This window comes from Excalfactoria chinensis, chromosome 1, assembly GCF_039878825.1.
Source record: "Excalfactoria chinensis isolate bCotChi1 chromosome 1, bCotChi1.hap2, whole genome shotgun sequence".
In the NCBI taxonomy this organism is placed as follows: domain Eukaryota; kingdom Metazoa; phylum Chordata; class Aves; order Galliformes; family Phasianidae; genus Excalfactoria; species Excalfactoria chinensis.
Window position 1 is genome coordinate 108,048,007 of NC_092825.1, and position 26,330 is coordinate 108,074,336.

The 26,330-nt window shown below is 39.3% G+C and overlaps 1 protein-coding gene across 1 annotated transcript; it reads left to right on the top strand.

Annotated features, from left to right (window-relative positions):
* TMEM47 (transmembrane protein 47) lies at positions 1-26,330 on the top strand. Its single transcript, XM_072358735.1, has 3 exons — positions 1-414; positions 14,750-14,890; positions 22,540-26,330. Exons 1-3 carry the CDS (start codon positions 189-191, stop codon positions 22,716-22,718), a joined length of 546 nt encoding a protein of 181 aa, XP_072214836.1. The 5' UTR covers positions 1-188; the 3' UTR covers positions 22,719-26,330.

Here is a 26,330-nt window from a genome sequence, read left to right on the forward strand (position 1 = left end):
ACACCGGGGCGGGAGCTCAGCGAAGAGGGAGGGAGTAGCGCTGGCTGCCGCTTGCCGAAGCCGCTCCCCGCCGTTAGTCAGCGCTCCTCCCGCTTCTCTTGCCGGCTGCCGGGGCTGTGGCTCCTGTTCCCCTCGGGGCCGGCGGCAGCGCGTCCTCCCGCTCCTCCTCCCTCCTTCCCCCCGGCCCCATGGCTTCGTCCGGCAGCGGTATGGAAGAGGTGCGCGTCTCGGTGCTGACCCCGCTGAAGCTGGTGGGACTGGTGTGCATCTTCTTGGCGCTGTGTCTGGACCTGGGCGCCGTGCTGAGCCCCGCTTGGGTAACGGCGGACCACCAGTACTACCTGTCCCTGTGGGAGTCCTGCCGCAAGCCCGGCAACTTGGAGAGCTGGCTCTGCGAGTCCACGCTGCACAGCGGTGAGTGTGAGAGAGACGCGCGGATGTCCTCGGCCGCCTCCCGGTGCTCCGGCCCCACCCCGGCCGTAGGGACCTCGTCCGAGCCCGGGTGCCCCGCGGCACCCCCTGGCGCTCCGTTCTCGGCCGCTCGCCTTTGTTGCTTCTCTCTCTGGCTGCCGCCTTTTGTCCCCCTGTCCTCTTCTCCGGTCCCTACCGCCCTCCCCCCGCCTGGCTCCAGCCCGTTTCTCTGTCCTGCGAGTGAAGGTGAGGGCTGTGGAAACGGGCTTTGGACGTAACATACGCTGGTGAGGGCTCCGAGAGTCCATGCTCTGCTGTTCCTCCTCCCTGCGTGATGGTCTGGGGTTCAGCGGAGGTGTAAGGTTCACTCTGTGAGTGGCAGAGGTGACCGATTCTCTGTTTGCTCTGGGCGGCTTGCACGAAAGGTCCCGACTTTAAGCCAGTTTGGGTTATTTTTCTGTGTGACCATAGTTCTGAGAAGCTCCGGGGGATCGGGGGTCCTTACCGTTCTCTCCCCATCCCCCAAAGTCACTGGTCTTGGCTAGCTGGGGCTTTCCCAAATCTAAAACAAAAAATCGCTGTTATTTTGTCCCAAGTGAAGACATCTGGGTTCTGGCTTTCCCTCCTGCCCTCTTGATGTGCTCAAGTCCTTTTCTAGCCCATATTGCTTGATATTGTTCCCATCATCTCCTGTGCTCCTTTTTTCTCTCACCACGTTCTCTGACTTCTTGATGTTTGGCTTTTTATTTGTCTGGTCATATATATATATATATGTATATATATGCCATTTTACTGTTACATGGGGTACTTGGAAAAAAGAAACACAAGAAGAAAGCAGCGTGTGATATAAACAAGCTGCCTGTTGAGTAATTTTCAGTGAATTCTTTTGTAGTTTGATAATTGTTTCCATTTTCATGCCTTTTTTAATCTACTTTATGCCGATGGCAACTTCTGGAGACCCGATAGAAGCACCCACAAAGGCAGCCAGCCTCTCCCCACCCCATCTTCCCCACACACACGCTTACATCTCTAAATCATCCCTTTGCATCACTGAGCTCTGCAACTTCTGATATGTTGCCCAGGGATGAGATGCTTGCTTTGAGAAGGGGCAGAAGGCTGCTTTTACCCTGACTTCTCTGAAATCCTGTTGTAGGCTCTATGGAATTGCAGTTCTCTACCATGGTAGGAATAGTACGGGTTCCTTCGCTCCTGCTCTTATTTTTTTCTGCCATCGTGTAGAGTAATGTTGGAAGTTTTGAATGTTGATTGGGTTTTTTGTTTTATATCACATAATGCCACCACAAATTGTAAAGAAACGTCTGTTTCAATCAGTTACCCGGGCTTCTTCACAAACTTTGGAGAGCTTTCATTTCTTCTCCAGCATAAATGGAAATTTATGTAGGAATGTCGGCTTCTGCGTGTCTCCTTAGCAACATGAATCCTTTACCCCTTCTTTCTGTCTCCTGAAATAGTATCCCCTTGATTGCAGAAGGACTTTTCAGATGGTGTGAATGAGAACCTGCTTCCACTCTGACCCCCCTGCACACATTCCCTTTGTTGGCCCCCCCCCGCCCAGTCCATCCCCCACTGCTCGTGCGTACACACAGACACAAAGTGGGACATGAAGAAAAGCAGGGCAGCTTATGGCACAGCGTATACGGCAGTTGATCTCTCCGGTTGCTTTGTTAGTTGCCTGTGTGCTTAGGGAAAGGTGGAAGATGAATCGGTGCAGACAGATGGAAATAAAAGGTAGTTTTGTAGGGCGCTGCGTGGTGAACATTTGCTGCCTCCTGGTACTTTCTTCTACCCTGTGCAAAAATTCCTGCCTTATTGAGTTGTGCTTATTTTACTTAGATACTTTCCAGTGTAGTGGAGACAGCTTTCACAAGCTGCCGGGGAAGAAGTGAGGGATTGTTTTATTTGAGGTGCCTGGAATAAAGCCTTCGTTTTTTTTTTTTTGGTTTTTTTTTTTTTTTTCCACGTTTGGCACACAGTTCAATGCTCTGAGGAGACCTGAAATATGAGAAACCACACTGTATGCCTTCGCTTTCTGCTGGTGTGTTGTAATTCCCATTAGAGTCAATGGAAAGGCTCTCACTAAGTTCACTGAGTTGGCTTGGGCTCATGTGTGAGACCATTTTGTGTCCTCGCTTAATATTTTAAGTGCACTTTCCTCCTACATCAGAAATATAGTGAGTGGTATATTTTGGAGAGAGTGGAAAGCTCCCGCTGGGAAAGCTCTTTTAGCTTGATACTAACGCAAGCAGCTTTGTAGCTAGCTAGCTGTGAAAAGCAGTAGCGTACACAGGCAAAAGGCATCTTTCCCCCATGGTTCTCAGAGATTTACTTCATCATCCCTTGAAGGAGAGCACCTCAAGTGGCACCATCAAGGGCGAGCTCATGCTAGAAGCTGTTAAAGCACATTCAAGGTTTAATTAAAAATCTTTGTAATTAGATGTAGGACCCCTGACTGCTATCAAAAGGGCAGCCTGGTAGCACTGAGCAGAAGGGAAGGCACAATGTGATTACATTGGCTGTTATAGCTAGCAGGAAGTGTAAATTCTGTTTTCCTTGAGCAGTGCTGGTGCTTGGAGTATTTTCTTGCATTCACTCATTCACCATTTTCAGGCCTTTTTTTCTGTAGCTTACAAGCAATCCTTTTCTCTCATACTGCTTATAAAGCTGTGTGGGTGCTGTTCAGGGTTGCTGGTTCAAGTGAGTCAGATTAATTTTTAAAATCTTAAGATTATAAAAGAGCTCATCCTTGTTTGCCTTCTTCTTTTCAAGCCTATGTGAAATACCAAACACTTATTGTTTCTTTCTTTCTTGTAATTACAGTGATTGGAAAGGTGTTCATGCATATGCCTCTCTCCATTATGAAATTCTAAAATCCTCCTTAATAGCAGTTTCAGGAGCTGAAGGTTTGACAGAGTTGCTGGTGTGGAGGGCTTTGTGATAAAATCTTGAGATCCAGTGTTGCTGCTTTGCAGTTTTGCCAGCTGTCTCTGGGCATAAAATTATTTTCTCTGATTAATGCTTAAATTGGCTCATGCAGAAGTTGCCTTTAATCCTGCTGTGTTTTAAACCCACATGCTAAACTGGAAAACTTACAGTGCCTTGTGTCATTAAACAAAATTTGCTTTAGACCTAATTTGAAGTGTATTAAGCCTGATTTGCAATGGTTCATTTACGGATTTATCAGGAGCTAAGAGTTATGTAGGAAAGTTCATGTCTATATCGGCATTTGTTTAAATACATCATTGCTTAACTGCTTGGTGAATCTATGCCTATACAGGCAGTTGCCCTATACTTGCAAAATTAATAATAATATATCTGATTCACTGTACCGCTTATAATTTTCTAAATCTAAGATTTATCAGCATGATGTAGATTCCATACAGTCTGATCTGTCAGGTAAATGTTGTGTATTTTGGATGAAATGCATAGATATTCATAAAAAGAATGGCTCCTTATGAAGCATTTCAGTTTATTGTGGAAGTAGCACATATAAAACATATTTGACTGAATGCCAGTAGCCAGTATGAAACCCTCCTGATTTATGGGGGATGTATGACTTTGTTACTTAAGAATCTATGTTTTTGTTTATGTAGCACTTAGTTTTCTTTAAGAGTAATTACAGTATTTAAAAAACTACCCATCCGTGGCTATTTGAAAATCAAAACACTCTCAAGGAAATAAGTGTAGTCAGGTCCCTGTGCATATTTGACCTTACTGGTGTAATGCGTGGGCCATACATGTAAGCTTAACTTACAACATAGAGCTGTAAGACAAGTCAGGCTTTGTGCTTATAATTCTGTTCTAATTTGTTCTTAAACATAAACAAAAATCAGAGGCTGCTCCTTTGGTAGCACTTGAAGAGGTTTAACCTTAATTATACCTTAGATGCAGATGTTGGAATTAATGTGGCTCAATGGTCCTAGACGATCTAGGCTTCTTATTTTGAATCTAAACAGTTGTTCCAAGGGGAAACTGCTAGCTTAAAAGCAGCTTCCTCATTAGAAGATGTGGATCATTGATTAGAGTTCATGTTGATGCATATTTGTAAAAATCTTAGCAAGTCTGGTAGTTTACTATAAAATAACATAAGAAGAACAGATGTAATTTTACTAAGTCTGAAGAGAGTAGCTCATATGATATAAAGAGGAATTAATAAAATACTCATTTTAGTTTTGAAAACTCTGATCAGTCATTTTTCCATGTTACTCTTATTAATCATCCCAACACTTTATATGATGGTAGGTATAAAATCAAAACCCATAATACCTCCATCTCTTCACCTAAGACCCTGAGCAAGCTGATCTGGCTTTGAAGTTGAGTCTGGCATGGAGATCGGCTATGCTTTCCACAGGAAGATGGATTAAGCGACCTACAGAGGTCCTTTCCAACCTAATTCATTCTGTGACTGTGATGACTGATAACTTTGTTTATGCCTCGTGTTTATCTGACTGTTTAAATGTGTTCAGAACACCTTGAGTTTGTTAGTTACTTCTTGATTAGCCCAAATAGAGTACTTTAAAGTATGCTTCCTCTTCTGTAAATGGACTGCTTATTTTAGACTACCGAAGACTTGGGTAATCTCAAACCACCCAAGGCCACGCTGTGTGAGAGTAAGAGATTTAAGACTTCCTTACAGTAGTCCAGACCTTTCAGTATGTGTTTGGGAACTATTGACTCATGGCCTGAACCACTGATTGATCACCTGAGGCAAGGACTGAGTCAGTGGTGGCAGCAATTCCAGCCAGGCTCCACCCCCTAGGCCCTATTTTAAGGGCTGACTACCACTGGGGAAGGATCTCTTTCTGGAGATCCCTCTAAACCTTTTTGGAGTTTTATACTGTCAGCCTAGATTGTCAGATACCGGTAAGCATTTCTTCCTTAATTGTTTCTTTTCTACCATGATAATCTTTCCAACTATAACACCTGTAAATCACCATTCCTAACCATGCTTCTCTTCCAACTGTGCAAATATGCCAACATCTGCCACTTCAGCTGCCCTGCTCCAGCCAGTGAGGAAACATGGTCATAGCATCTTCATGTTTGCTGTATGAAGTCTGTGCAAGTTTATCTGATTGCATAGAGAGTACCACACGCCTGATGACTTCTTAGAAAAAATTAAGGAAGACTTTTCATCTTAGTGGGTTGTTGTCACTGATATTCTTCATCACGATTTCAAAATCTGTAATGAATTCTGTAGCTGTAAGTTGCCTTTATTAAAAACTCTTGCACCAGTATGGTAAGAGAAGTTTCTTATGTCGGGGAGATTACAAGTAGTGTAAATATTTGAGGAGACTTTATATTTAGAGTCGAGTGTAGAGCAACCTTCTGTTACTGATTTCTGGCCAGAAATGACTGCATAAGATTCAAGGTAACAAGCTGTACAAGGTAAAGTCGATCCAGCTGCTTTGTGTGTTTTGACTTGTTCCAGTTCTACAATGCAGAGACCATCGTTTTGACGGAAAGTACTGTGAACTGTTTTAAATGCTAGTTGTTTTTGGTTTTCGTAAGGAACAGTGGAATGAGTTTTGAAAATTGCAACAGATTGCTAGTTGGTTTGAGGAACATTGGTGACTGTGGGAGATAGTTATGCTTCTGTTCCAACACAGAGTGTAATTCTTCTTTCCTCAGATTACTAAAATGTAGTAGTGTATATGGATGAGGTCAGAAAAGGTGAGCTTTACTTCAAAGGCTTGTGTAACGCGTCTCCCACGCATCTCTCCTAATGATACCATTCTAAGACTTCCAGGGCTTTGTGTTGTTCTTGGAGTTGTGGGTGTTTGTGTGTGTGTTTTGTGTTATTTTTTTCTCTCCTGGAATGGATGAATATCCAGTAATTCAAATGGCATAGTAGGAAGCTAATTTCAGAGGAATGCCATGTACTCAAGGGAAGGAATACCCAAGTATATGTTGTGTTACTCTGTGAATGAATTATAGATTATGGTTTTCTGTAATGCTGCACTAGTCTTGGAATCATCTGTTGGCAAAAGTGATGCGCAATACGTGTTGCCTTTAAATAATAAAGATCTATATAATAGCAACACTTGACTCTATTTGAAGACGTACTTCATTTAAAGAGTTTTACTCGGTGATTTTAGAATTGCAGGCAGGCTGTGACTCAGAAAGAGAGGAGCTACCTAAAACCTCCCAAAGTGTGTATTTTGTATAAATAAGCAATGTAATCCTTAATCTTTGAGAGATATGTCTCTCAATGAGCAGAAGAGCAAGCACCTGCTATGTTTTAAGTCTCATACATCTGTAACCCCTCAGGCTTTAGGCCATCTTGTATTGAAAATCTGTCTCCTTTGCGCAGCAGCAGCAGCAGAGATGGTTACCATATTTTTATTGCTTTTGTTGTTCGGTTTGCTCTCCTGCAGGGCCTAAGGACAAAGCTTGCAGTGGTGTCAAAGCTTGCAAAGTTTGAGTCCAGTAGTCTCAGGACCACACGCAGACTGTGTAAAACAGCAGCTGAACAAAAATGTCAGACAAATGCCACGTATATCTCATGCAAGTCTTCTGTAGAGACCATCCTGAAAAACTGTGGCTATATCTACTTTGTGTACTTCTGACTTCTGTGGGAACCCAAATGTCCCCTGCCCACTCAGCAGCATCCTGAGGTAGAAGACATGGAGCTCTGCTGGGCATTGGAATATAGATGCAGAGTTACCTGGTCTGCCACCATCATTCCCCAACAGATCTGTGTGGGCAGTGGTGTAGTTTAAAATGCTTCCTGTAGCAAGTTATGTATCTGCACAGTGGATGTTTATTTAGGACCCTGATCTAGCAAATGCTTCCCAGGCTGAGGAAACTAGATACTGAAGCACCTGCCTCTTGAGAGGGTCATTCCAACAGGCTACTCCCTAACCTGGAACAGAGCCAGCCTCTCCCTCTAATCAGTTACCTTGCTCTAGCAAAGAGCAGAATGAGAAACAGCATTGTGTCCATCTCATTCAACTGATAGTTGATGGCTGAGGATTTTCCCCTCAAAGCTGGGAGAATCTGGGCTTCCTTGTGGTAAGGTCAGGACAGACCAGTTAATGTAAGACTGACTTCAAAGCAAGGCATAAGTTCACCTTCCCTCGCATCTGTTTGCTCACACATCTTGTAGATCTTGTTTATAGTTTTCTAGCTTGGTTCTAGAAGATGGAAGAAGAGAGTGGTTTCAGTCAAATGTAGTAATTAAAGAATTCTGGGAAACGGGTACAGAAGTTAAAAGTCTGGAGATGAGGGAAAGGTGTGCTGCTTCTGGGAATTCCTCTAGCCCCTAGGGTGTGGTTGATGCCACGTCCCTGGAGACTTTAAAGGTGAGGATGGATCAGGCCCTGTGCAATCTGATCCATCTGTAATGCCCCAGTTCATTGTAGGGGAGTTGGACTTGGATGATCTTCAGATGTCCCTTCCAACTCTAAGGATAGCAATTAAGGAGACACTTGCCATTCTTTCATTAGTATCCCGTGTCTCAGTAAGATACAGGTATCTCTTATTCTGCTCCAATTAGCAGTTTTTGGACACATCTGTGCATATTTTTTTTTTTTTTTTTTTTTTTTTTACTGATTCTAAATGGCTCTCCACCCAGTGTCAGAGGCATTAAACTGTCCTTCAAGCTTCTTGTACTGCAAACTGAAAGCGACTGATGCCTTATCTGAAACCTCTCAGTTATCCTTAGGAGACACTTAAGGATTTTGGCATCCAGCTTAAAACGCTCGAGTTTCTGTTTGGATGTTGCAAAAATTCTGATGAATTAGAAGTTTGTGGAAAAACTCACTGTTAAGCCCACCTGTGTTGTGCAAGACTCATGGAATCCAAGGCTTTGTGTGCAGATGAAGACAAAGTTCTAAGATATAAGCACAGCACATCAATCTTATTGAAAAAGAGGCTGGAAATTGTTTTGGCTCTTCCCTAGACAGCTTCTTTTTATGTACGAGATCTCACATAGTTTTATCATATGTTCAAATTCATGCTAGCATCACAAGTAGAGAATTGTCTTGATGACATGTCTGAGTTTTGTGTTAAGAAATGGGTGTGCCCAGCCACAGACGGCTGTTGCCACAGCTCTGCCTAATAGTACCTGCCTGGACAATTTTCATAGTTGAGAAAATGCAGATGATAAAGTGCCTCTGGGCAGCAACTAGTAATGATAAGAATACTATGCAGACTGTCTAAGAGTATAAAATACTGAGTTATAGTTATTTTGTACAAAACTTCACCATGGAAAGTTGTGGCCAGAGCAACTTAATGGAAATTTAGTATGGATCCTGCCAGAAGGTGTTTCTCTTTGTAGCACGCAGAAGTGTTGACTACAGAGCTCAGCGGCCTGTACTAGTGTTTGCTCTAGAAAAGTGGAGGAATACAGACCAAATAGCTTAAGAACATTGGACTTTCGGGTTTAGCTATTTTGACCTTCATCCTTTTAGCAGCCAAAGAAGTTTTTTTTCTTGTGTTTTTTTTTTGTTTGCTTGAACGTTAGATAAAAGCAGAATTCATCTGACCAGCACCTTCTTTGAAACAAACAAGAACAGTGTTTTTTTCATCCCACATGAGCTTCCAAAGAGTTGGCTTGATCGTAGATGTGATAATTTTGTGTAAGATCTTTAAAAAAAAAAAAAAAAAAAAAAAAAAGACATTCCAATAACAATTAAGTATTTTAACTGAATATGCTGGAGCTTGACCTACAGAAGTCAACGTCGCAGTGCTAAAATATATCTGTTAATGCTGAAAAAAAGAGTATCATGCAACGAATATACTTTTAAAAACTAGATTCTGCCTTGGCTTCTTATATAACCATCTCACTTTTAAAACTTTCATTACCTATTTGATAGCTAAGTTGATGATTATTGGTAACCTTAAAAACAATTTTGAATGTGAAGCAATTGGGGATATCTGTTGCAATCTTATTTGACTTAGCTGATATGATACTCAGTGGATTTTATTTAATTCCTGATTTACATGACATATACTTCTAACTTGGGTGCTGTAATACAGTTTATGGGAATGTGTATTAACCAAGAGTCAATAAGTGGTCAATATGAGTCAGTAAAGTTTCCCTAAGTGGGAACTTTGCAATGAGTCAGAAAACTGACTTTAGAGTGTTTTATGGTTTTTTGTTGTTTGTTTTTTTTTTCCTCACAAAAGTGTTGTTTAGTGTTAGAAGGTCTTCCATTACTTCCATCTTGTAACAAATGTGAGGAGAGGACTGTGGAGAACCTCTTTTGAAAGAATGGAGTACTTAATTGCTTTTTAAGAGATGCATTCCCATAACTTGTATTTCCTGAAAAAACCTTATGTACAAAATAGTTCTCATGTTCCAGCAATGCTTTTACTTCTACAACCTCTTACCATGGGATACCATATACAGGGAATATTTAACTTGTTGAGAATTCACCAAAAACATGATAACTGTGACTATGCTAGCTATTTGCCCTGCTCTTTCTCACGTTAACAAATGATCTATTTTTTTTTTATTTTTTATTTTAATAAACAATGTAGAATTCAGAGGGTTTTTTTCCATCCTTTTATGACTTTTTCTGATTTTAATGTGGCACCAAATTAATATTTTACCCAAGAAATAGAATTATAGAGCTGCTTCTGATTCAAAGTGAATGTACCGTTAGAGCCTTAGGTCATTTCATTTGGAAGGACAAAGAGAGGAAAGGTCCCATCTTTCAGTGTGAAGATTAGTGTGGTTTCCATATTATTAAGGAACAGGAAGAATTTTCAAAGAGAAGTACAAGCAATCCGTCTTTAAAAAACAGCACTTAGTTATGTTTGAACAATTAACTGAAATGTAATCATATATAAGAATATTTTTTACTCAAGGTAGTAGTTTTTATGAATTTTATACTGTATTTTTTTTGATGTATGAAGTACCTGGGTTCAAATTTACTTACGTGTGCAAATACAGAGATTCATATCCTTAAACTAACAGGATATAATTGTTATAATAACAATTATGCAGATGTTATCATCACCATCAGAACTGAGGTATGTGTTTCCTATGGTATCGTGGTATTCACATTGTAATGCTTTATGGGCAGTGCAAAGCAGTTGTTACATATCAAGGTGATTCTGCCCCTCTGCTCTTGTGAGAACTCACTCTGAAGTACTGCATCTAGTTCTGGGTCCCCCAGTACAAGAAAGATGTGGAACAGTTGGAGCAGGTCCAGAAAAGGGCCACAAATATGATTGGAGAGCTGGAGCATCTCCCCTGTGAGGACAGCCTGAGGGAGCTGGGGCTCTTCAGCCTGGAGAAGGCTGTGGGGGGACCTCATAGTGGCCTTCCAGTACCTGAAAGAAGCCTATAGGAAAGCTGGGGAATGACTTTTTACAAGGGTATGTAGCAACAGGACAAGGGGAAAGGGTTTTAAATTGACAGAGGGTGGATTTAGACTAGATATTAGGAAGAAGTTCTCTTTTTTTTTTTTAACTGTGAGGGTGGTCAGACAGTAGAACAGGCTGCCCAGTGAGGTGGATACCCCCTCTCTGGAAGCATTCAAGGCAGGGTGGATGGGACTTTGATCAGCCTTGTCTGTGGGAGGTGTCCCTTTCAACCTAAAACATTCTATGAGTCTTTAAATTAAATAAGGCCTTTCCTAAGAAATCTATCTTGAATCCTTTTACATCTTAAAAGATATTTTAAAAAAAAAAACAACAAAAAAAACAAAAAAAAAACAACAAAAACAAAAAAACACCACAGCATTCTGGCTGTTCAGATTACTTAAATCCCGCAAATCATAAGAATTCAATTTAGACCTATTCTGTTGTCTTTGCAGGTGTAAAACAAAAAAGCAACTTAATTTTGGTATGTCTGCATCTTTTAACATCTAAATGGTTGGTTTTTTTTTTTAAACACTTGTAGCAGTGAAATTTTAACTGGTTACTGGCATTTTTCTTAGGTAGTTGTTGCACAGTGAAAAACGTTTATAGTTCTTGAAGTGTTAAAATATTGTGTGCTTTGAATACAGAAGAACAATAATGGTCATCTCTAAAGTTCCATTTTGCTCACTGTCACGCATCCTTTTAATTTCTGCATGAAATGAACTGCTGAGTCTTCAGGAGTACAGTTACTTGTTTGCTTGTTTGGTTACAGTTTGAGTTTGGTTACTTTGAGTTACAGTTACTTGTTTTCTCTTGCTTGGAAATGGTGCAAGCGTGTTTTGGGTGCCTCTAAAGTAGGCTGATGACGGTTGCGTTATGTGTACTGTGTTACACCATGTAAAGGAGAAATCTGCTGTTCTCATTTTGATGCTAGGCAGTCTAAGGAAACTACTGATACTTATTGTACTTACTGATACTTGTTGTAGGAAAGTGTGATTGCTGTTTTTTGTTTTGTTAAAGCTATCTTATCTTAGAGTGTTTTTCCTTCAGAGGTACTGATTCAGTTATCTTTGTATGTTTGTTTGTGTTGTTTTTTTTTTAATGCAAGAGAAAAGAAAAATAAATGTTGTTAAGTAGGAAGTCCTTGCAGAAAGAAGGTGTTACTTACTTCAACATGAGTTTTGTTTTGTCACCAGCTCTGATGGCTTTCAGAATTGAATGTTAATGTGTTTCTGAGACAACAAGGAGATTTAAATGTACAGTTTCATGGTAGGCAATATAGGAAAACTCAGTCTTGTATTATTTATGCAGTAATATCTGACTGGAATAACTTCCATGGTATTCTTTAAACAGAATCCCTCTGTTACAGCTCTACATGAAGGCTGGCAGCACTGTATGCTCCCATGAATGGAAGTTGGAACTACAGGGAAAAAAAGAAGCAGCCAATTCCAGACGTTTTGGCCCAGAACACAATGTTAAATACCTAATTCTCAGTAGTATGGAACATAACCTCGTATTGGTCCTCCTGCCAACATCAATGATTAGGTTCTCTTATTCTGGAAACTAATTTTGTTTGACTAAGTCATTTCTCTTTTAGTTGAGCGTGTAGGTGTTTTTTACACTAGTTTGTGCTTTTACCTCCCACATCAGAACTATAGTAAGGTAGCTTATTTTTTTAACCTTTCTAAAATCCATTAATAGGTCTGTTTTGGGAACTAAATTATATTCTAATCTCTTGCTTCCACCATCTTTGCCTTAGTTATTTTTACTTGTTAGGTGGTTTTGCTTTGGGAAGCAGTAGCATGCTCAAAGGTTTTCCCATTTATTTACTGCTCTCATCTTGCACAAATTTTATTCGCATTAGACTTGGCATGTGATCAATGTGAGGATAACATTTAACATGTTATTATTTGTTGTGGCTTTCAAAAATGTTGGACTTTTACTTTTCCCATCTGATACTTTGACTTATCACTTTTCTGTGGCTTTTAACTTTGGGATGAGATGGATTTGTCTAGTCTTTATATCTGTGCAATTCTTAGGTGCAAGGATTTATTTCATGGCGTTCCAAAATGGTCTGTTCTGTTTGTGTTATGGACAGAAAATACAGAAATAAACACTCTGATATTGGAGGAATACACTCTAAATCATTGCTGAACTGCTTAGTGTTTTTGAAGTATCACGTCAATGTTAAAATTCACTTTGCATAGCATTCCAACCTGTAACTAAAATTATATTTTCATCCACCAAGAATAAAGCAGCAGGGCATGTTTTTAAAGTAAAAGAGGGGAGATTTAGATTAGATGCAAAGAAGAAATTCCTAACCTAGAAGGTGGTGAGATCCTGGCACAGGCTACCCCAAGAACCTGTGGCTACTTCCACTTTGGAGTTGTACAAAGTCAGGTTGGATTGGGCTCTAAACAGTCTGAGTTGGTGGGTTGGGACTAGATGGGCTTTAAGGTCCTTCCCAGTCCTGTATACTTAGTAATTATAGTATTAATCATCAATATGTCTAGTAAAAATAGACAAGAAAAAAGAAAATGTGTGTACCTAAATGCATTTAAAATAACTTTCTCTTTTAGAAATGTTTTTCTGTCTCTTTAATTCGGTTCCTTCATTTTTCTCTTATATCCTTTTTCATATAGCGTGCAGTGACTTTTTGTGATTATAGCTGCAAATCTTCCATTTCCAAAGCCCACAGCTGCACTGTAGGTATCTTCAGAAGATTAGATCCCTGTTGAAACCAGCTGTATTCTTCCTTGATTGTGGTGTTTATTTTTGTTGTTGTTTTTATTTTTATACACAGAATTTTGATCTTCTCAAAAAAAAAAGAATGTGGATTTTTATTGCTGCTGTTCTTAGTAACCTTAAAATCTCTTCATTTATTCTGAGAATGATTAATCTTGTTACTTTCTTTGAACTGTGTAACGTGTTTAGCTGTTTTGTTCTGAACGCTGTATGCATGCTAGTAGATTCAAAGTAATGAGATGTATTGAATCCATAGGTCCTGTTCTCATAAGCTGATTATGAATCTTCTTCCTTAAAGTGAAAAGTTGTAGTGATAAATAGTAAATAGAAATTGGATTCCTTTTCTCGAAGCCTGCAACTTCAGGGAAGCAGGGTCTTAAGAGAGCTGCAAAGAGAGGCAGCACAAAGTGTGTGCTTCTTTAAGGCCTTACCGAAGCTTTTAATCTTGATGTTCTGTAGATCCTTGGTGGCCATCTGCTTACAAATTGATTTTGTTTTCATACTATCTGAGACTTCAAGGACGTTGTTTATGACTGCATCCATAATGCGTGAAAATAGCTAGCAAATACACGTGGTCAGATCAAGAAGTTGCTTTTGGGGGAAGAGAAGTAAAATTGACACTTAAGGATATCTAACGCTTCAGATGGATTTCAGATTTGACTTGGTGTGTCTAATGAACATTACTGCCTTTATAAGGCTTAACATACATTTTTTATAAGTATTGAAAATGATTTATTTTCCCTTCCTTTTAGCATCTTCTTCCTTTAGTTTTGTTACTCCTGTTGCTTGACCTTGCTGCCTCTGTGGTGATGTGTGTCCATGATTGGCCTCTGTACATCCCTTCCTTTGCCACCCCAATCAGCTAAGCAGAGGTTTGACTTTCACTCCATTCTCTGAGAAAGTTACAGCACTTAGCTGGGGTCAGCTAACACATGCTAACTGATCCTGGCCCAGCCTCAATTTCTCATTCTAAATTGGGCAAAACCAAGCTACCAAATTATTCAGTCTTCCTCGAGCTAAAATCCCAGTGAGGCCAACTAAGCCTTGAAAATGTGTGTGGGGTTGTGGCACTTTGCTCTTGATTCACATCTGTTGTATAAAGGTGTTCTGCTAATTAGGAAGAAAGAAACCTAAAGCGTAGCTGTGTATTTACCCAAGTTTTGGTGCAGGCTCTGTGTTCTTTGTATTCTGATGTTTATCTCAAGCCCATGGGCTTGTTTTGCTGCAACTGATTTATGTTTTTCTTTCCCTCTTTTCCACACAGACTGGCAGATAGCTACTCTCGCTCTGCTTTTGGGTGGTGCTGCCATCATTCTCATAGCTTTCCTGGTTGGCCTGATCTCTATCTGTGTGGGGTCTCGGAGACGATTCTACAGACCAGTTGCAGTCATGCTCTTTGCTGCAGGTAAGCAGTTTACCAGCTCTATGATAAAAATTTCATGATGGCTGTTTACTTTTGCAAAAGATGATGCTTCTGGTTCTGCATACTGATTCAGAGGCACCTAGTTTACTTCTTTAAGTCCTGTGAGGTTTTTGAGGATACCAGCTCTGCAAGGTATTAATCAGTTTTGTAATTGGACTATCATATAGTTCAGAAACATTTATTGGCGTTATATTTTGTGTCTGGTGAAGTAAATGTGGTGGGGAAAACTACAGAGAATAAACCCATTTAAGTACCATTTTTAGTCTATGACTTTGTGCCGCTGGATGGCCCCACTCTTATTCTTCATGCAAAGCCTTTTCTGGTATTTTAGCATTCTTCCTTTCACAATTTTAAAGTGGAAAAATGAATGCTTGGGTGTGAACCCTTGAAGCCCTGTATATGAAAATAAATATGTTGCAAGGTGTTTATAAATGCCCCTGTACCACTAGAGAAATTTTTTTCATTGTGCCATTTTGTTTCCTTACTTCTTAACTTTACAAACTGTCACCCTATGGTCCCTGTTTGGCTTTTAAGAACATCAGGATGGAACAGTTTATCTAGACTGTTGCAAAATCTTCAGGGAGACTTAAACATCTGAATTGTCTGTGGCACTGTTCCAGTGAGGTATAATTACAATATCAAATTATCTCCATTCATAGATTCTGGTCTTCTAGGGCTTAGGCAGCATGGATGTTTCTATTTCTCCCGAGATTCACCAGGAAAGGTGTGTCTTCATCCTGTTGCTGCTGTCGCTCACATCCGCATTGGAGCTAGCAGCTTAAGCTCCTTTTGATAGTCCATAACGAAGGGATTGACGAAACCTAGTTTTCAGGGCCTATTTGAAAAGGCCACTTATAAGGATATGAAAAAATAAAAGCTTGGCATGTGAAGGGCATTCAGGAATGAAAGGGAGCTCTAGGGAAGGCTCCTGCTGCCCCCTGCTGTTTTTCCTTCTTTGATAGAACCACAGCATTTTAAGATGCACTTCTGTTTGCTCAAGGAGTGTAAGTAGGTTATATTTTATTCATTTTGAGAAAAAGAGCGCAAAATAGGATCAGATTCTCTAAACAGAAATTGTGGTGTTTTTTTTTTTGTTGTTGTTCTGTTTGTTGCATTGCTGAGCTGATTGAATAAATAAAGGCACTAGTGCCATTGCTTTAAAAAAATAACATTAATTTTGACAGTATAAAAGTATGTTGGGTGTTTAACTTTCAAGGAAATTGGATTATTGAATTTATGTAGGTGTTTCTTACTTGTTTTTTTGATTTATCATAACATTGTATAGTAATTTAGTAGTGGTTCGGGTATACACCGATCCTGCCATATGGCTCAGTGAGTACTTGGTACTGAGGGGGGTGGGGAGGTGGTGCTGAGGGGAAAGAGCAAAGAAAAAAATCTTACTGTTTGGCTTACAGCTTAATTTTTAGTGCTGTGCATAAAATATTTTTGGTCTATTATAGTTATGGGAGAGGCAGAGATTTAGAGTTCTAGAATATTCCATGTTAGAAGGGACCCACGAGGACCACTAAGTCCAACTCCTGGTTCTGTAAAGGACCACCCAAAATCCAAACCCTGTACTGAGTGTTGTTTGGATGGCCCTTGAGCTCCAGAACTGGATAGCCTGTTGCAGGACCTGTTGATCTGGTAAAGAACCTTTTCCTAATCTCCAGCCTGACCCTCCCCAATACAGCTCCAACTTCTGGTCATCAGAGTAATCAGATTTAGTGCTTGCTTGCATTAGAAAAGAAAATGTATAATGCTTGTAGCTCATGAGTTGTGTTCACCTCTTTCTTTGCCTTTTTGTATATGTACATGTGTGCATGCATTTTAAACTGCTATGTCCCGAAGTCTGTTAGAGGAGGAGAGATGATGGGGTTAAGATGGCCTGTCTCATTCTTCTTCATTATTTGGCAAATCTAAGGAGAATTAATTGGAGATTTGGTGCTGGAATTGCTGCTGTTCATTTTCTATGCATTTTATCTTTGTTTTCAGATACTTGTAGAGATGAATGTGGACTGGCATATCTTGAAAGAATCAGAAGGACAGTCTACTGCTAAAGTTAAGGGGAAAGTCAAGGTTGCAGCACAGTAGTTGTGCATTATGCAACTGTCTGTAGGTTCAAACCCATACTTAAGTTTTTTGCAGAACATCTGTGAAGCTAGGAAACTGTGTTCTGTGAACTTAATAACAACGCAAAATATTTTGGTATGGCTGATTAGGAAGTCATCTCCTTGCATGCTTCTACTGGTGCCTGCTAGGAGGACACTGTCTGGAGATATTAGTGGCATTTGTGGGAAAGAACAAAAGTGGCCTCCAGTCACTTTAGAATCCAAGCAGTTCACTCTAGACATTTTTAAAGTTTTGTTTCTATCTTGATTTCAGGTTTTAGTTAGTGACTTTGTAGGTTGGAAGATGAATGAGTTACCAGGACTGGAAGGGGTGATAAAGCCAAGATACTGGGAAGAAGTCAGCAAATAATCAACAGAAGTGTGTGTTAAAACTATCAGCTCTCTATAACTGGGAGAGGAACAGGAGTACCTCGAGTAATGGAAAAATATGGAGCATACAGAAACAGACTTGCAGGACACTTATGCATGGAGCTACCTTAGGTCCAGTGGGCTTTGTAGACTGCTAGCTGTTATTATCATGTTGACTGATGTCAGTGTGTTGTGTGAAGAACAAAAATCAGTCTTAATTGAGCTTAGTAGGCTGCGTGTCCTCATAATAGCTGTTCTCTCTGCATTTTTGTTTAGTTGGGGCCACTTGATTACGTACTTCCTGGGTTATCAAAGTGCTCCTGATTCAAACTGTACCTGAAAACTGCATTCTCCAAGCACTCGTGTCTGATTTCTTAAACATGTCAGTGTAGGGAGTGTCATGATATGGTCACCAAGTGAATGCTAACGGAGTCAAAGTTTAGGGATAGAAAGAAAACATGATTGTTGAGAGTCCTTAAGAGCAACTAAAAAAGGAAATTTAAAAGGTGTTTGTGTTCATGGGCTATATTTTAATAGTGCTTTTTGAGATGCTGCAGAGCTTGTGTTCTCTGTCTTACTAATTTCCTTCCTTCTCAGCCCAGTATGACCCAACTTTGACTGACTGTGAGGTAATGAAATTTCATACGGGTGATTTGTGTCAAAACAATTTCATTACCTTTTATGATTAGGTCTTAGAAGAAGAACCTTTGGGGTCAGTAAGTTTTTAACACATTGCACAGGGTGTTCTTACATGTAAGCTGGAGAAATGGTGGCTAGGTGAAAGTGTGGGTGAGGGAGTAAAAGAATGACAGGCAGATAATATTTGGATACTTAAAGCTTTTCATTCTGACAGGAAAGGAGAGCACAATTCTGCTCGATTAACTCTTGAGTTCTGTGCTGTTATTTATATTACTATGAAACACAGAATAAAAGTATACCTGCCAAGCTTACTCTGAAGCTACAAAAACTGTAGATATGTAGGAGGGCAGAGTTTGGTTGTGAAGAAGTAACAGAGTGCTCCAAACAATTAAGGTGAAGAAAGTAGTGTAAGTTGCTACAAGAAGGCAGAAAGAATGACAGCATCAAGTAAATTAGTTGGCAGGATACTCTAGGTCATCTGGCCCAACCTCACTATTGAAACAGAACAATCGCTAACGTTTGATCTGTTAACTTTGCTTTATCTTGGCCAGTCTTGAAGAACTCAAAGAATAAGATTGTGTAACCCCTTCAAGTAGGCTGTCCTAAAGTCACGCTTGTCTCCATTTTGGTTTTTATTTTTTCTGATATCCTGAATGTCTTGAAACTGAGTTTTGTGTCCTTTGCCAATATCTTGAGTTTCCTGGCACTACAAAAACCTTTTGTTCCTACATCTTTGCAGCTGCATTTCAAGGTAGGTGTAGGCTGCTGTGAAACTGTTCAGTTGCCTCCTCTTTGTCTATCTAAATAAAGCTAGTGCCCTCATCTCCCTCTTAAGGATGATTTGCTGTAGGCTTCAATCATTTTGGCAGGTTTCTGAACCTTTGTCCTTGGCTGGTGAATTTGTGCTGACTACAGATTGCCTCCTTGTTCTCCTGGTGCTTGGAGGTACACTCCATGTTTCCAAGGATTGAAGTGAGCCTGACCAGAATTTGGTGTTGTTTTTTTTTTGTTTGTTTGTTTGCTTTTTTGTTTGTTTGTTTTTGTTGTTGTTGTTTTCCCCAGTCATTGGGAATATCTCCCAATTGCTGTTGAATTTTTTATAGATGAGAGAAGCTTCACAATTGCATTGACCACCTCTTTCATCACACTTGTGTTTGTCCCATCTGTCCCTGTAGACATAGAGAGGGAACTACTGAGTGCCTTAATTCTTCCTAAGTCTTTCAAGACCTTTGGATATCTTGGATAAGGTTTCATGTTTTTACCATCTGCCATTATAGTGGCTTTTCTTCTCATCATTGGACCAGTGTGTTCTGTACTTCATTTTGAAATTAATGCACCTGTGGAAATTGTCTTTTTTTTGCCATTTCCCAGCTTTATATTGAGCTCTGACTGGGCTTCAACCTTCCTGGTTTTGTATCAGTGCATCAAAATAGTGCTTTTCTATTTCCCACTCATTGTCAATCTTTGTTTCCTGCTCTTGCATGCTCCTTTCTTATATGTTCATTGAAAAACTCCCTGCTTGGTCAGCTGGGACTCCTGCTGAAATTCCTCATCTTCCTGTGTAGTAGGGTGGCCTGTTCTAAGCTATCACTATTTTAAAGATCAGCATGAATCACCCCCTCTCTTTCTCTTCATGCTCCTTCCCAATTAATTGCACAGGATTGTATGAAGTACAAAAACTTCCTATACAGCAGTTTTCATGTCTGTTAATCCTTGAAAATGCAGCACCCGTTGGTTTTTCAATAAAGCATATGTGAATGAAAGAATGATTGAAAGTAGTGGAGAAATACCCAAGTTTCTTACCAATATCACAATTTTTTTGTAAAAAGAGACTAATTGAAAAGCCACATTATAAGCAAATCTGTTGGAGTTAAACATTTTAAAAAAAGGAAAAGAAAAAGATGACCAAAATTATACTTCCCTAGTTTTAAATGATTTGTTGTGATTTTTGTTTGGTATGTTTAATATAATGCGTATATACTTCATGTAAATAGAGTAAAACTATTATTCTTGTTCCTGTACAATTCTCTTGTGAGTATTACTCTGGCCATGAAAATGGGTCTAAGCTTGAATAGTCTATTTAAAAAAAGAACAGTCTTCTTAAGCTAGAGTTTTAAAGTGGACATTTTTCTTTACGGATTTCTTTCGCAGTCTTTTTTTCTACAGGAAAAAAAGTGTTTCTCAAGAAGTGTGTAATACCCATACTTTCCATATGAAATGGGTCAACATAGCACAGAGTCCATTTAAATTCACTGAAAGAAGATCAGTAGTTGCAAGCATTGAATTTAACATCTTTTGGGATTGTACAGGCCATTTTTCATATCTTCACTAGCTTGTTGTGCTCTTTTTCCACTTTATAGGGAGCATCAGTGATAGGACACTAAATTAGTGCAAATTGACAGCATGGGTTATATGTTATTCCCAACCCTTCTTTAAATTTTCCAGGAGTGTAGCTGAACTAATAGTAGCAAAAGCAGGAAACCTCACCAAAAATGTCAAAACTACCTGTTGTAGCTGTTGCTCCTTGAGTCACATGTTCTTGTTTCAGTGGAACCACTTTTTTTGCTTTGTTTTGATGAGTTCAGTCCATAGAATAGAGCTCTATATGCTTCCTGTATTAGACTGAGGAAAAGCAGAGAGCTTCCTTGATTGAAACTTTATGGAGAGACGCATGCTGAGGACAGTTTCTATGTTGACCCAGCAGAGATGCTGCAGCCTCAGTTCAAGGAGTCACTGATGAACGTATACTCATTCATCTCAGGAAATCCTCTTTGACTTTGAGTGGTCTTAAAGATGTGTCTAATAGTGAACTTATGTTGAGGTGCTTTTTGGTGTGATGATGCATTCATTATACAATATATAATCTTTTTGTAGGTGTAGGAGCTTTCTATGATATGCACTGTCAAAAGTTCTCCAGTGTTGTGTAGTATTTTGTGAGATGGCAGGCAAAAATTGTATTAAAATGAAATACCACAAATTAATGCTTAAAAAAAAAATAAAATAATCCTGTAGATTTTTTGGTAACCACATCAGAAAATTCTCTATCCAAACGCTGTTCAGTTTGTCAGTCCCAAGAAGAGTTCAAAGACTAGTATGTAAGCTAACTGGCTGATAGGCAGGGATGAATTTCCAGTGTGTGTTTTACACAGTGTTATCAGTGTATGTAATGAGTACTAAAAGTCCTTCCCCCTTGCAGTCCACATCCTGAGGATAGGAGAGCATTAGCCTCCAGGTGCCTAATGGGTGGTGACAGTTTGACAGCACTAAAAAGGGCATGTTGGAATTAAAAGGAAAATGATGGTTTTCAGGTGTGCAAAATGTTCAACTAGCAGGAGAATGTAATCAACTTTATTTTCCTGCTGTTGTGCTAAATGCTAGAAGGGAGCCATATCTTGTACTTGAAGGTTAAGAAGAGTTTTTATATGTTCCCATGATGGTCAGTCATTTGTAGATGGGTGAACTAGAAGCCTGGAGAATTGCTAAATCATGCATCTTGTTCTCATACTTCAAACTAAGTATAATTTTCAGCTGCTTACTCTGGAGACTGCTGTCCCAATTATGCTGTCAGCAGTATGCCTGACTTTAAAAGAGAATGGACATTGATGAAACTGAATTACTTGTATGAAAATCGGGGTTCTTCATCTGCATTTCCCTTTTCAGGTTACTTTGTGCTGTTTTGATGTAATGCAATAGCCAGGTGTGCTGAATTTCTCTGCAGTCATGTGGATCTGACTGCATGAGATCTGGCACTCTCAGAGACAGTGCTGTAGAAACTAATGGTTTTAAGCTTTGAAACATGCCTTAGATTTGATCTGTTTTATTAACTTTTTTCAGCACAAAACATCTCTGACCCACCCTCTAAATTCATAATACAAGGAAATGTTTTGCCGGTGGGAAGTTTAGTGATTGATCAAACTTTATGGATTCCTTGGTATTCTGTGCAGTAATATCATTAATTCTGATTACGCCACACAGTAATGCATGTGAAATAGGTAATTTGGTGAGCCTCCACTGAACATAAATATGGATCACCTACTGCAATTAATTACTGTTAGACTAAGTAAATGATTTGATTCCGAGCTTTATTTCTTAATATTCATTTATTCTTGCTTCTCATTGTTTTGACTTGGTTTTAATAGGCATGGAACAAGTGATCTTAGGTTTGTTGCTACAGAAGGAATAATGTCACCAGACCAGAATTGCTTTAACTGTTTATTTACCAGACACCTGATGGTTTGTTTTTATTCCATAACAATAACATTTTTTCATCATCAGAGGAATACGCTAAAACTGCTCTGTCCTTCAGATGAAGTAAAGGTTGTATATATTATGTATATGAATATTTATATATAAGCATATGTGTGAGTGTATGCACATGTATGTACTATTCCAAAAGGGCAGTACTTACTAGACAAAATTGCACCAGGAGCATTTGGAAATGCAAATTTTGGTTTTGTGATGGTTTTGTGGAAATGTAGAAGGCCTCTTCTGACATCTGGTTTGTTTCTCTTTCAGTTGTTCTTCAGGTGTGCAGCTTAGTCCTCTACCCAATCAAGTTCATCGAAACAGTCAGCTTGAAAATATACCATGAGTTCAACTGGGGCTATGGCCTGGCTTGGGGTGCAACTATATTTTCATTTGGGGGTGCCATTCTTTATTGTCTGAACCCTAAGAACTACGAAGACTATTACTAGAATCATTTAATGAAAAAGAAAAATACCAGAAGGATTACCCCCATCTTTTCTAACTCACCATTTTTTTAGAACACTTGTGGAGCACCAGTCTGCTCTGTTGATAAAATAGCCTTTGCCTTTTGGGTGTGAACACTGTAACCAGCTTTTACGACCATTTAGAAGAACTGCGAACACTAGGATTGCTGATTTTATGTAGGCAGATGCTGCAAGCTGCTGATACATAAGCTTTGTTTTTCCTGACAACAAGCAGAGGATCTACATGACAGCGATCATTGTGAGAAATTTAGTTGGAATGCGAATGCAAGGCCAGCATCTGCTATTGCCTTCAGGGGAGCAGCTGGTATAGGCTCCATTTAGAAGTTTCCCTGTATCATAGAGGATTCAAATGTCTGATAAGCAGGCGATGGCATCTCGTACAATAGGCTGTGTTGGCCTCTTGTTACTTGCTTGGAAAAGCTCTTAAGGAATTAGTTGCGAGTGACTGTGTCGAGGGCAGTGAATGTAACTGGTTAATGGCTTGTCTAATATCTGCATTCAGCAGTCTTCTGGGAGAAGGAAAACAACTACACAGACAGAGGATTTCATGAATCGGCAGCACCATGCCAGCAGTAGCAGATTGTTGAAGGAAGTCCAAACCCAGAGACATGTGTTTCTGACTGTGTAGTTGGAAGTTGTCTCAACCCTGAGTATTTTGTCGGGGGGAGGAGAAAAGGGGGAGAACAAAAAGACCATATATGTCCCTAAGGCATCTGAAATGTATGAATGAATTGCAGTTTTCCTAAGTACTCGTTTAACTTCTGAACAGCATTATGAAAAAATGCATATGGGACAAGTTTGATTATATTTTTGGAAGGTATTAGTATAAGTGAGTATATACAATACATATATAAATGCAGAGGAAGAAAGAGAATTATCTTTAAATTGTAATAGGAGCTGTGGTGCAGTGGTTAAAATACTAACTTTGTACACATTCTTGGGGGTCTTAGACTAGTACCCACAGTCACAATTGGTGTTACACAATAAGCCTAAAATGATTTGTCTTCTGTATATGCCCTTGTACAGACTCTGTGTTATGGGAAATGCATAAAAGTTCACATTGTTCTAAGGTAGAAGTGGATGAAATAACTACTTTTTATTCCATCTGTAATTCTGTACTTAATAAAAATTGTATTTTAAACAATAAAGGTGTTACAAGGAAGGAAAACTACCATTAAAAAAGAAATCTAGTTAGATTGCAAGTGTTTCTGATAATCAAGAATATAGCCAAGGCCCAATCAAGTCCATATTAAAATATTAGCACTGCAGGAGCTAATCTCATGTTTTTAAAGGCTGGGTTTCTAATGGACTGGCTGATGATTATGTGTGTCTAATTACTCCTTGCTTTGTATGCTTCCCAATTAAACATCCGGAGACTGTATCCACGAAATGGAACCCGAGTTAAAATAGAGAGAACTTCTATATGAATTTAATCTGCATCACTTTTATTTCTGTTTACAATTTCCTTCTTTTGGTATTTTCAATTAATTATGAACATATTTTTATACAATTCTGATCTTTAGAAATAACTATTTTTTAATGGAGAAATTTGAAGTATATTCTATGTGGGCCTCTGCACAAGCCTATATGCTGCTGTTGCTTGTCCACCTCTGCACAAATGGTTTTGCTGGCTCCAGGGAAAAGGCTGCTGAATGCCTCAATGTTAAGAATGCATTTGCAGTGTTAATGTTCGTGCCACAGTTCCCAGAGAGCAGAGGATCTGTAGGGACCGTGCTACCCCAGGATTGCCTCTCGGAAGCTGTTCTCAAAGTGCTGCTGCTGTGTGGAGGTGATTTTTAAGACACAGTGCCTCTTGGGAGTTAAGTCTTTTCTATCACAGCAGAATATTGCATATCAGCACTCCTTCGTGAACCAGTGGTGATTAATTAGATTAGGCAGAGCAAAACGATAGCTGCACTTAGGAGGGATTGTATGGCAATGCCTAAGGAGAAAAAAGGATGGGAGGGGAAAAATATGTTCCACTTATTTTGAAGGCACCAGAGAGCATTCGTAACTCTGGTCTTCCTGAGACTGACTTAAGGCAGATAATTGGTATACAGTAAACTCTATATCTTTCCAAACAGCTGTGTAGTTCTGCTGTTACTTAGCAGCACAGAGAGTATTATAGTTTGGCGTGGGAGTTAGGCTGACACAAAGAAGCCCACTGTGAGAAGATCGCTGTACCTTTCTAGGGGAGCAGCGTCTTGATGCCAGCATAGAACGGTACTGTGCCTATGCTGGCAGGAAGTTATTGTGCTGAACCTGTATCGCATCTTCTAATTTATCAGATGATTTCTTTTAATGTGGAATTTGAGTGAAATCAAACATGAGCCTTAAGGCGCACACAGGTTAATCTCCAGCACTCCTACAGTCACGCAGCTCTTAATTTGAATGATGTTCAGGCAAAAAATGGATGCCTAATAACAAAGTTCTTCATTCATATGTGAGTTGGAGAAGCATTTTTTCAGTCTCAGCACTTGATTTTACTCCAGAACATAATGTTAGCTGTTAGGGCGCACCTCTCAAGCTCCTCAGGTCCGTTAGCATTTGGGCATCCAGCATTTGTATTTAGGCACCTACCTTTATCAGCTTGGAAACCTCTTGTTAGCTTGTGTCGCTACTTCAGTTTCTTATTTTTTTAGTAAATGCTGCTTTTCAGGACTGAGTGAGAAGTGACTACAACGCTACCCTATTTTTTGTTCTAGCCACAAAAGAAGAACACCACCACATATCTTTGTGTGTCTGTACAACAGATTATTCCTTTTGAATGTTATGCTTGTGTCATGCTATCATTATTTCAGTTGTTTGGTTTTATCTCATTGGCAGGGTGTTTGTTTTCCCCCCATCCCCCTCCCTTGCAAATCCATGGTTTATCATCCAAATATATATGAATGAAGATATATATAAATATATATATATATATAGCAGACTTGCAAGCAGGGCTAGTTATTTGTATTTTTTAGGCTTAAAGTATACCGTCCGGTGCTGACAAGTACCTAGCACCTCTTCTGGACTTCTTGCACAACTTCGGTTAGTTTTTGTATATTTTAAAAACAAATATGGAGAGACCTATGTGTTTGAAATATAAATGATATATATGGATTAGCATGTACCTGTATATTATTAAACATGCAATGAACTGACTGGTAAGTGAAGTCTAATCTTATGGCTAGCAATGTAATTTATTCAGACTGTATTTTTGTACAGAGCAGTGCACACTAACCTATTGCCTCTGTGTCCTCTATAATGCCTAAAACTGTGCCTAGAAATTTAATTTGTCTTTAAGGGAAAAAAAAGAAGGACAACTAAATGCTTCATGTTGTTGATGGTATTGATTTCTTTTTTCTGATGTTCTTTATTTATTTTTGGGAAGTGTATTGTATGTTTATTAAATGAATCCATCAAAATATGGTTCATTTTAAATGGTTATTGTTAACAGGGAAAGACACATTTATTTTTGTTATCAAAGCTTTTAAGTTTGCGGTTTTAATATCATTTCTGCATTTCACACTTTTTGTAGCTTATATGAAGTTATATGTGAAGAAGTAACTGAAATAAAAAGAAGTTACACTAATC

Excerpts from the sequence above, each read along its gene's own strand:
- TMEM47 (XM_072358735.1), top strand. The coding sequence starts at position 189 with ATGGCTTCGTCCGGCAGCGGTATGGAAGAGGTGCGCGTCTCGGTGCTG. Across the intron at positions 415-14,749 it reads CGAGTCCACGCTGCACAGCG|ACTGGCAGATAGCTACTCTC; the intron begins GTGAGTGTGAGA and ends TTTTCCACACAG. Across the intron at positions 14,891-22,539 it reads AGTCATGCTCTTTGCTGCAG|TTGTTCTTCAGGTGTGCAGC; the intron begins GTAAGCAGTTTA and ends TTTCTCTTTCAG.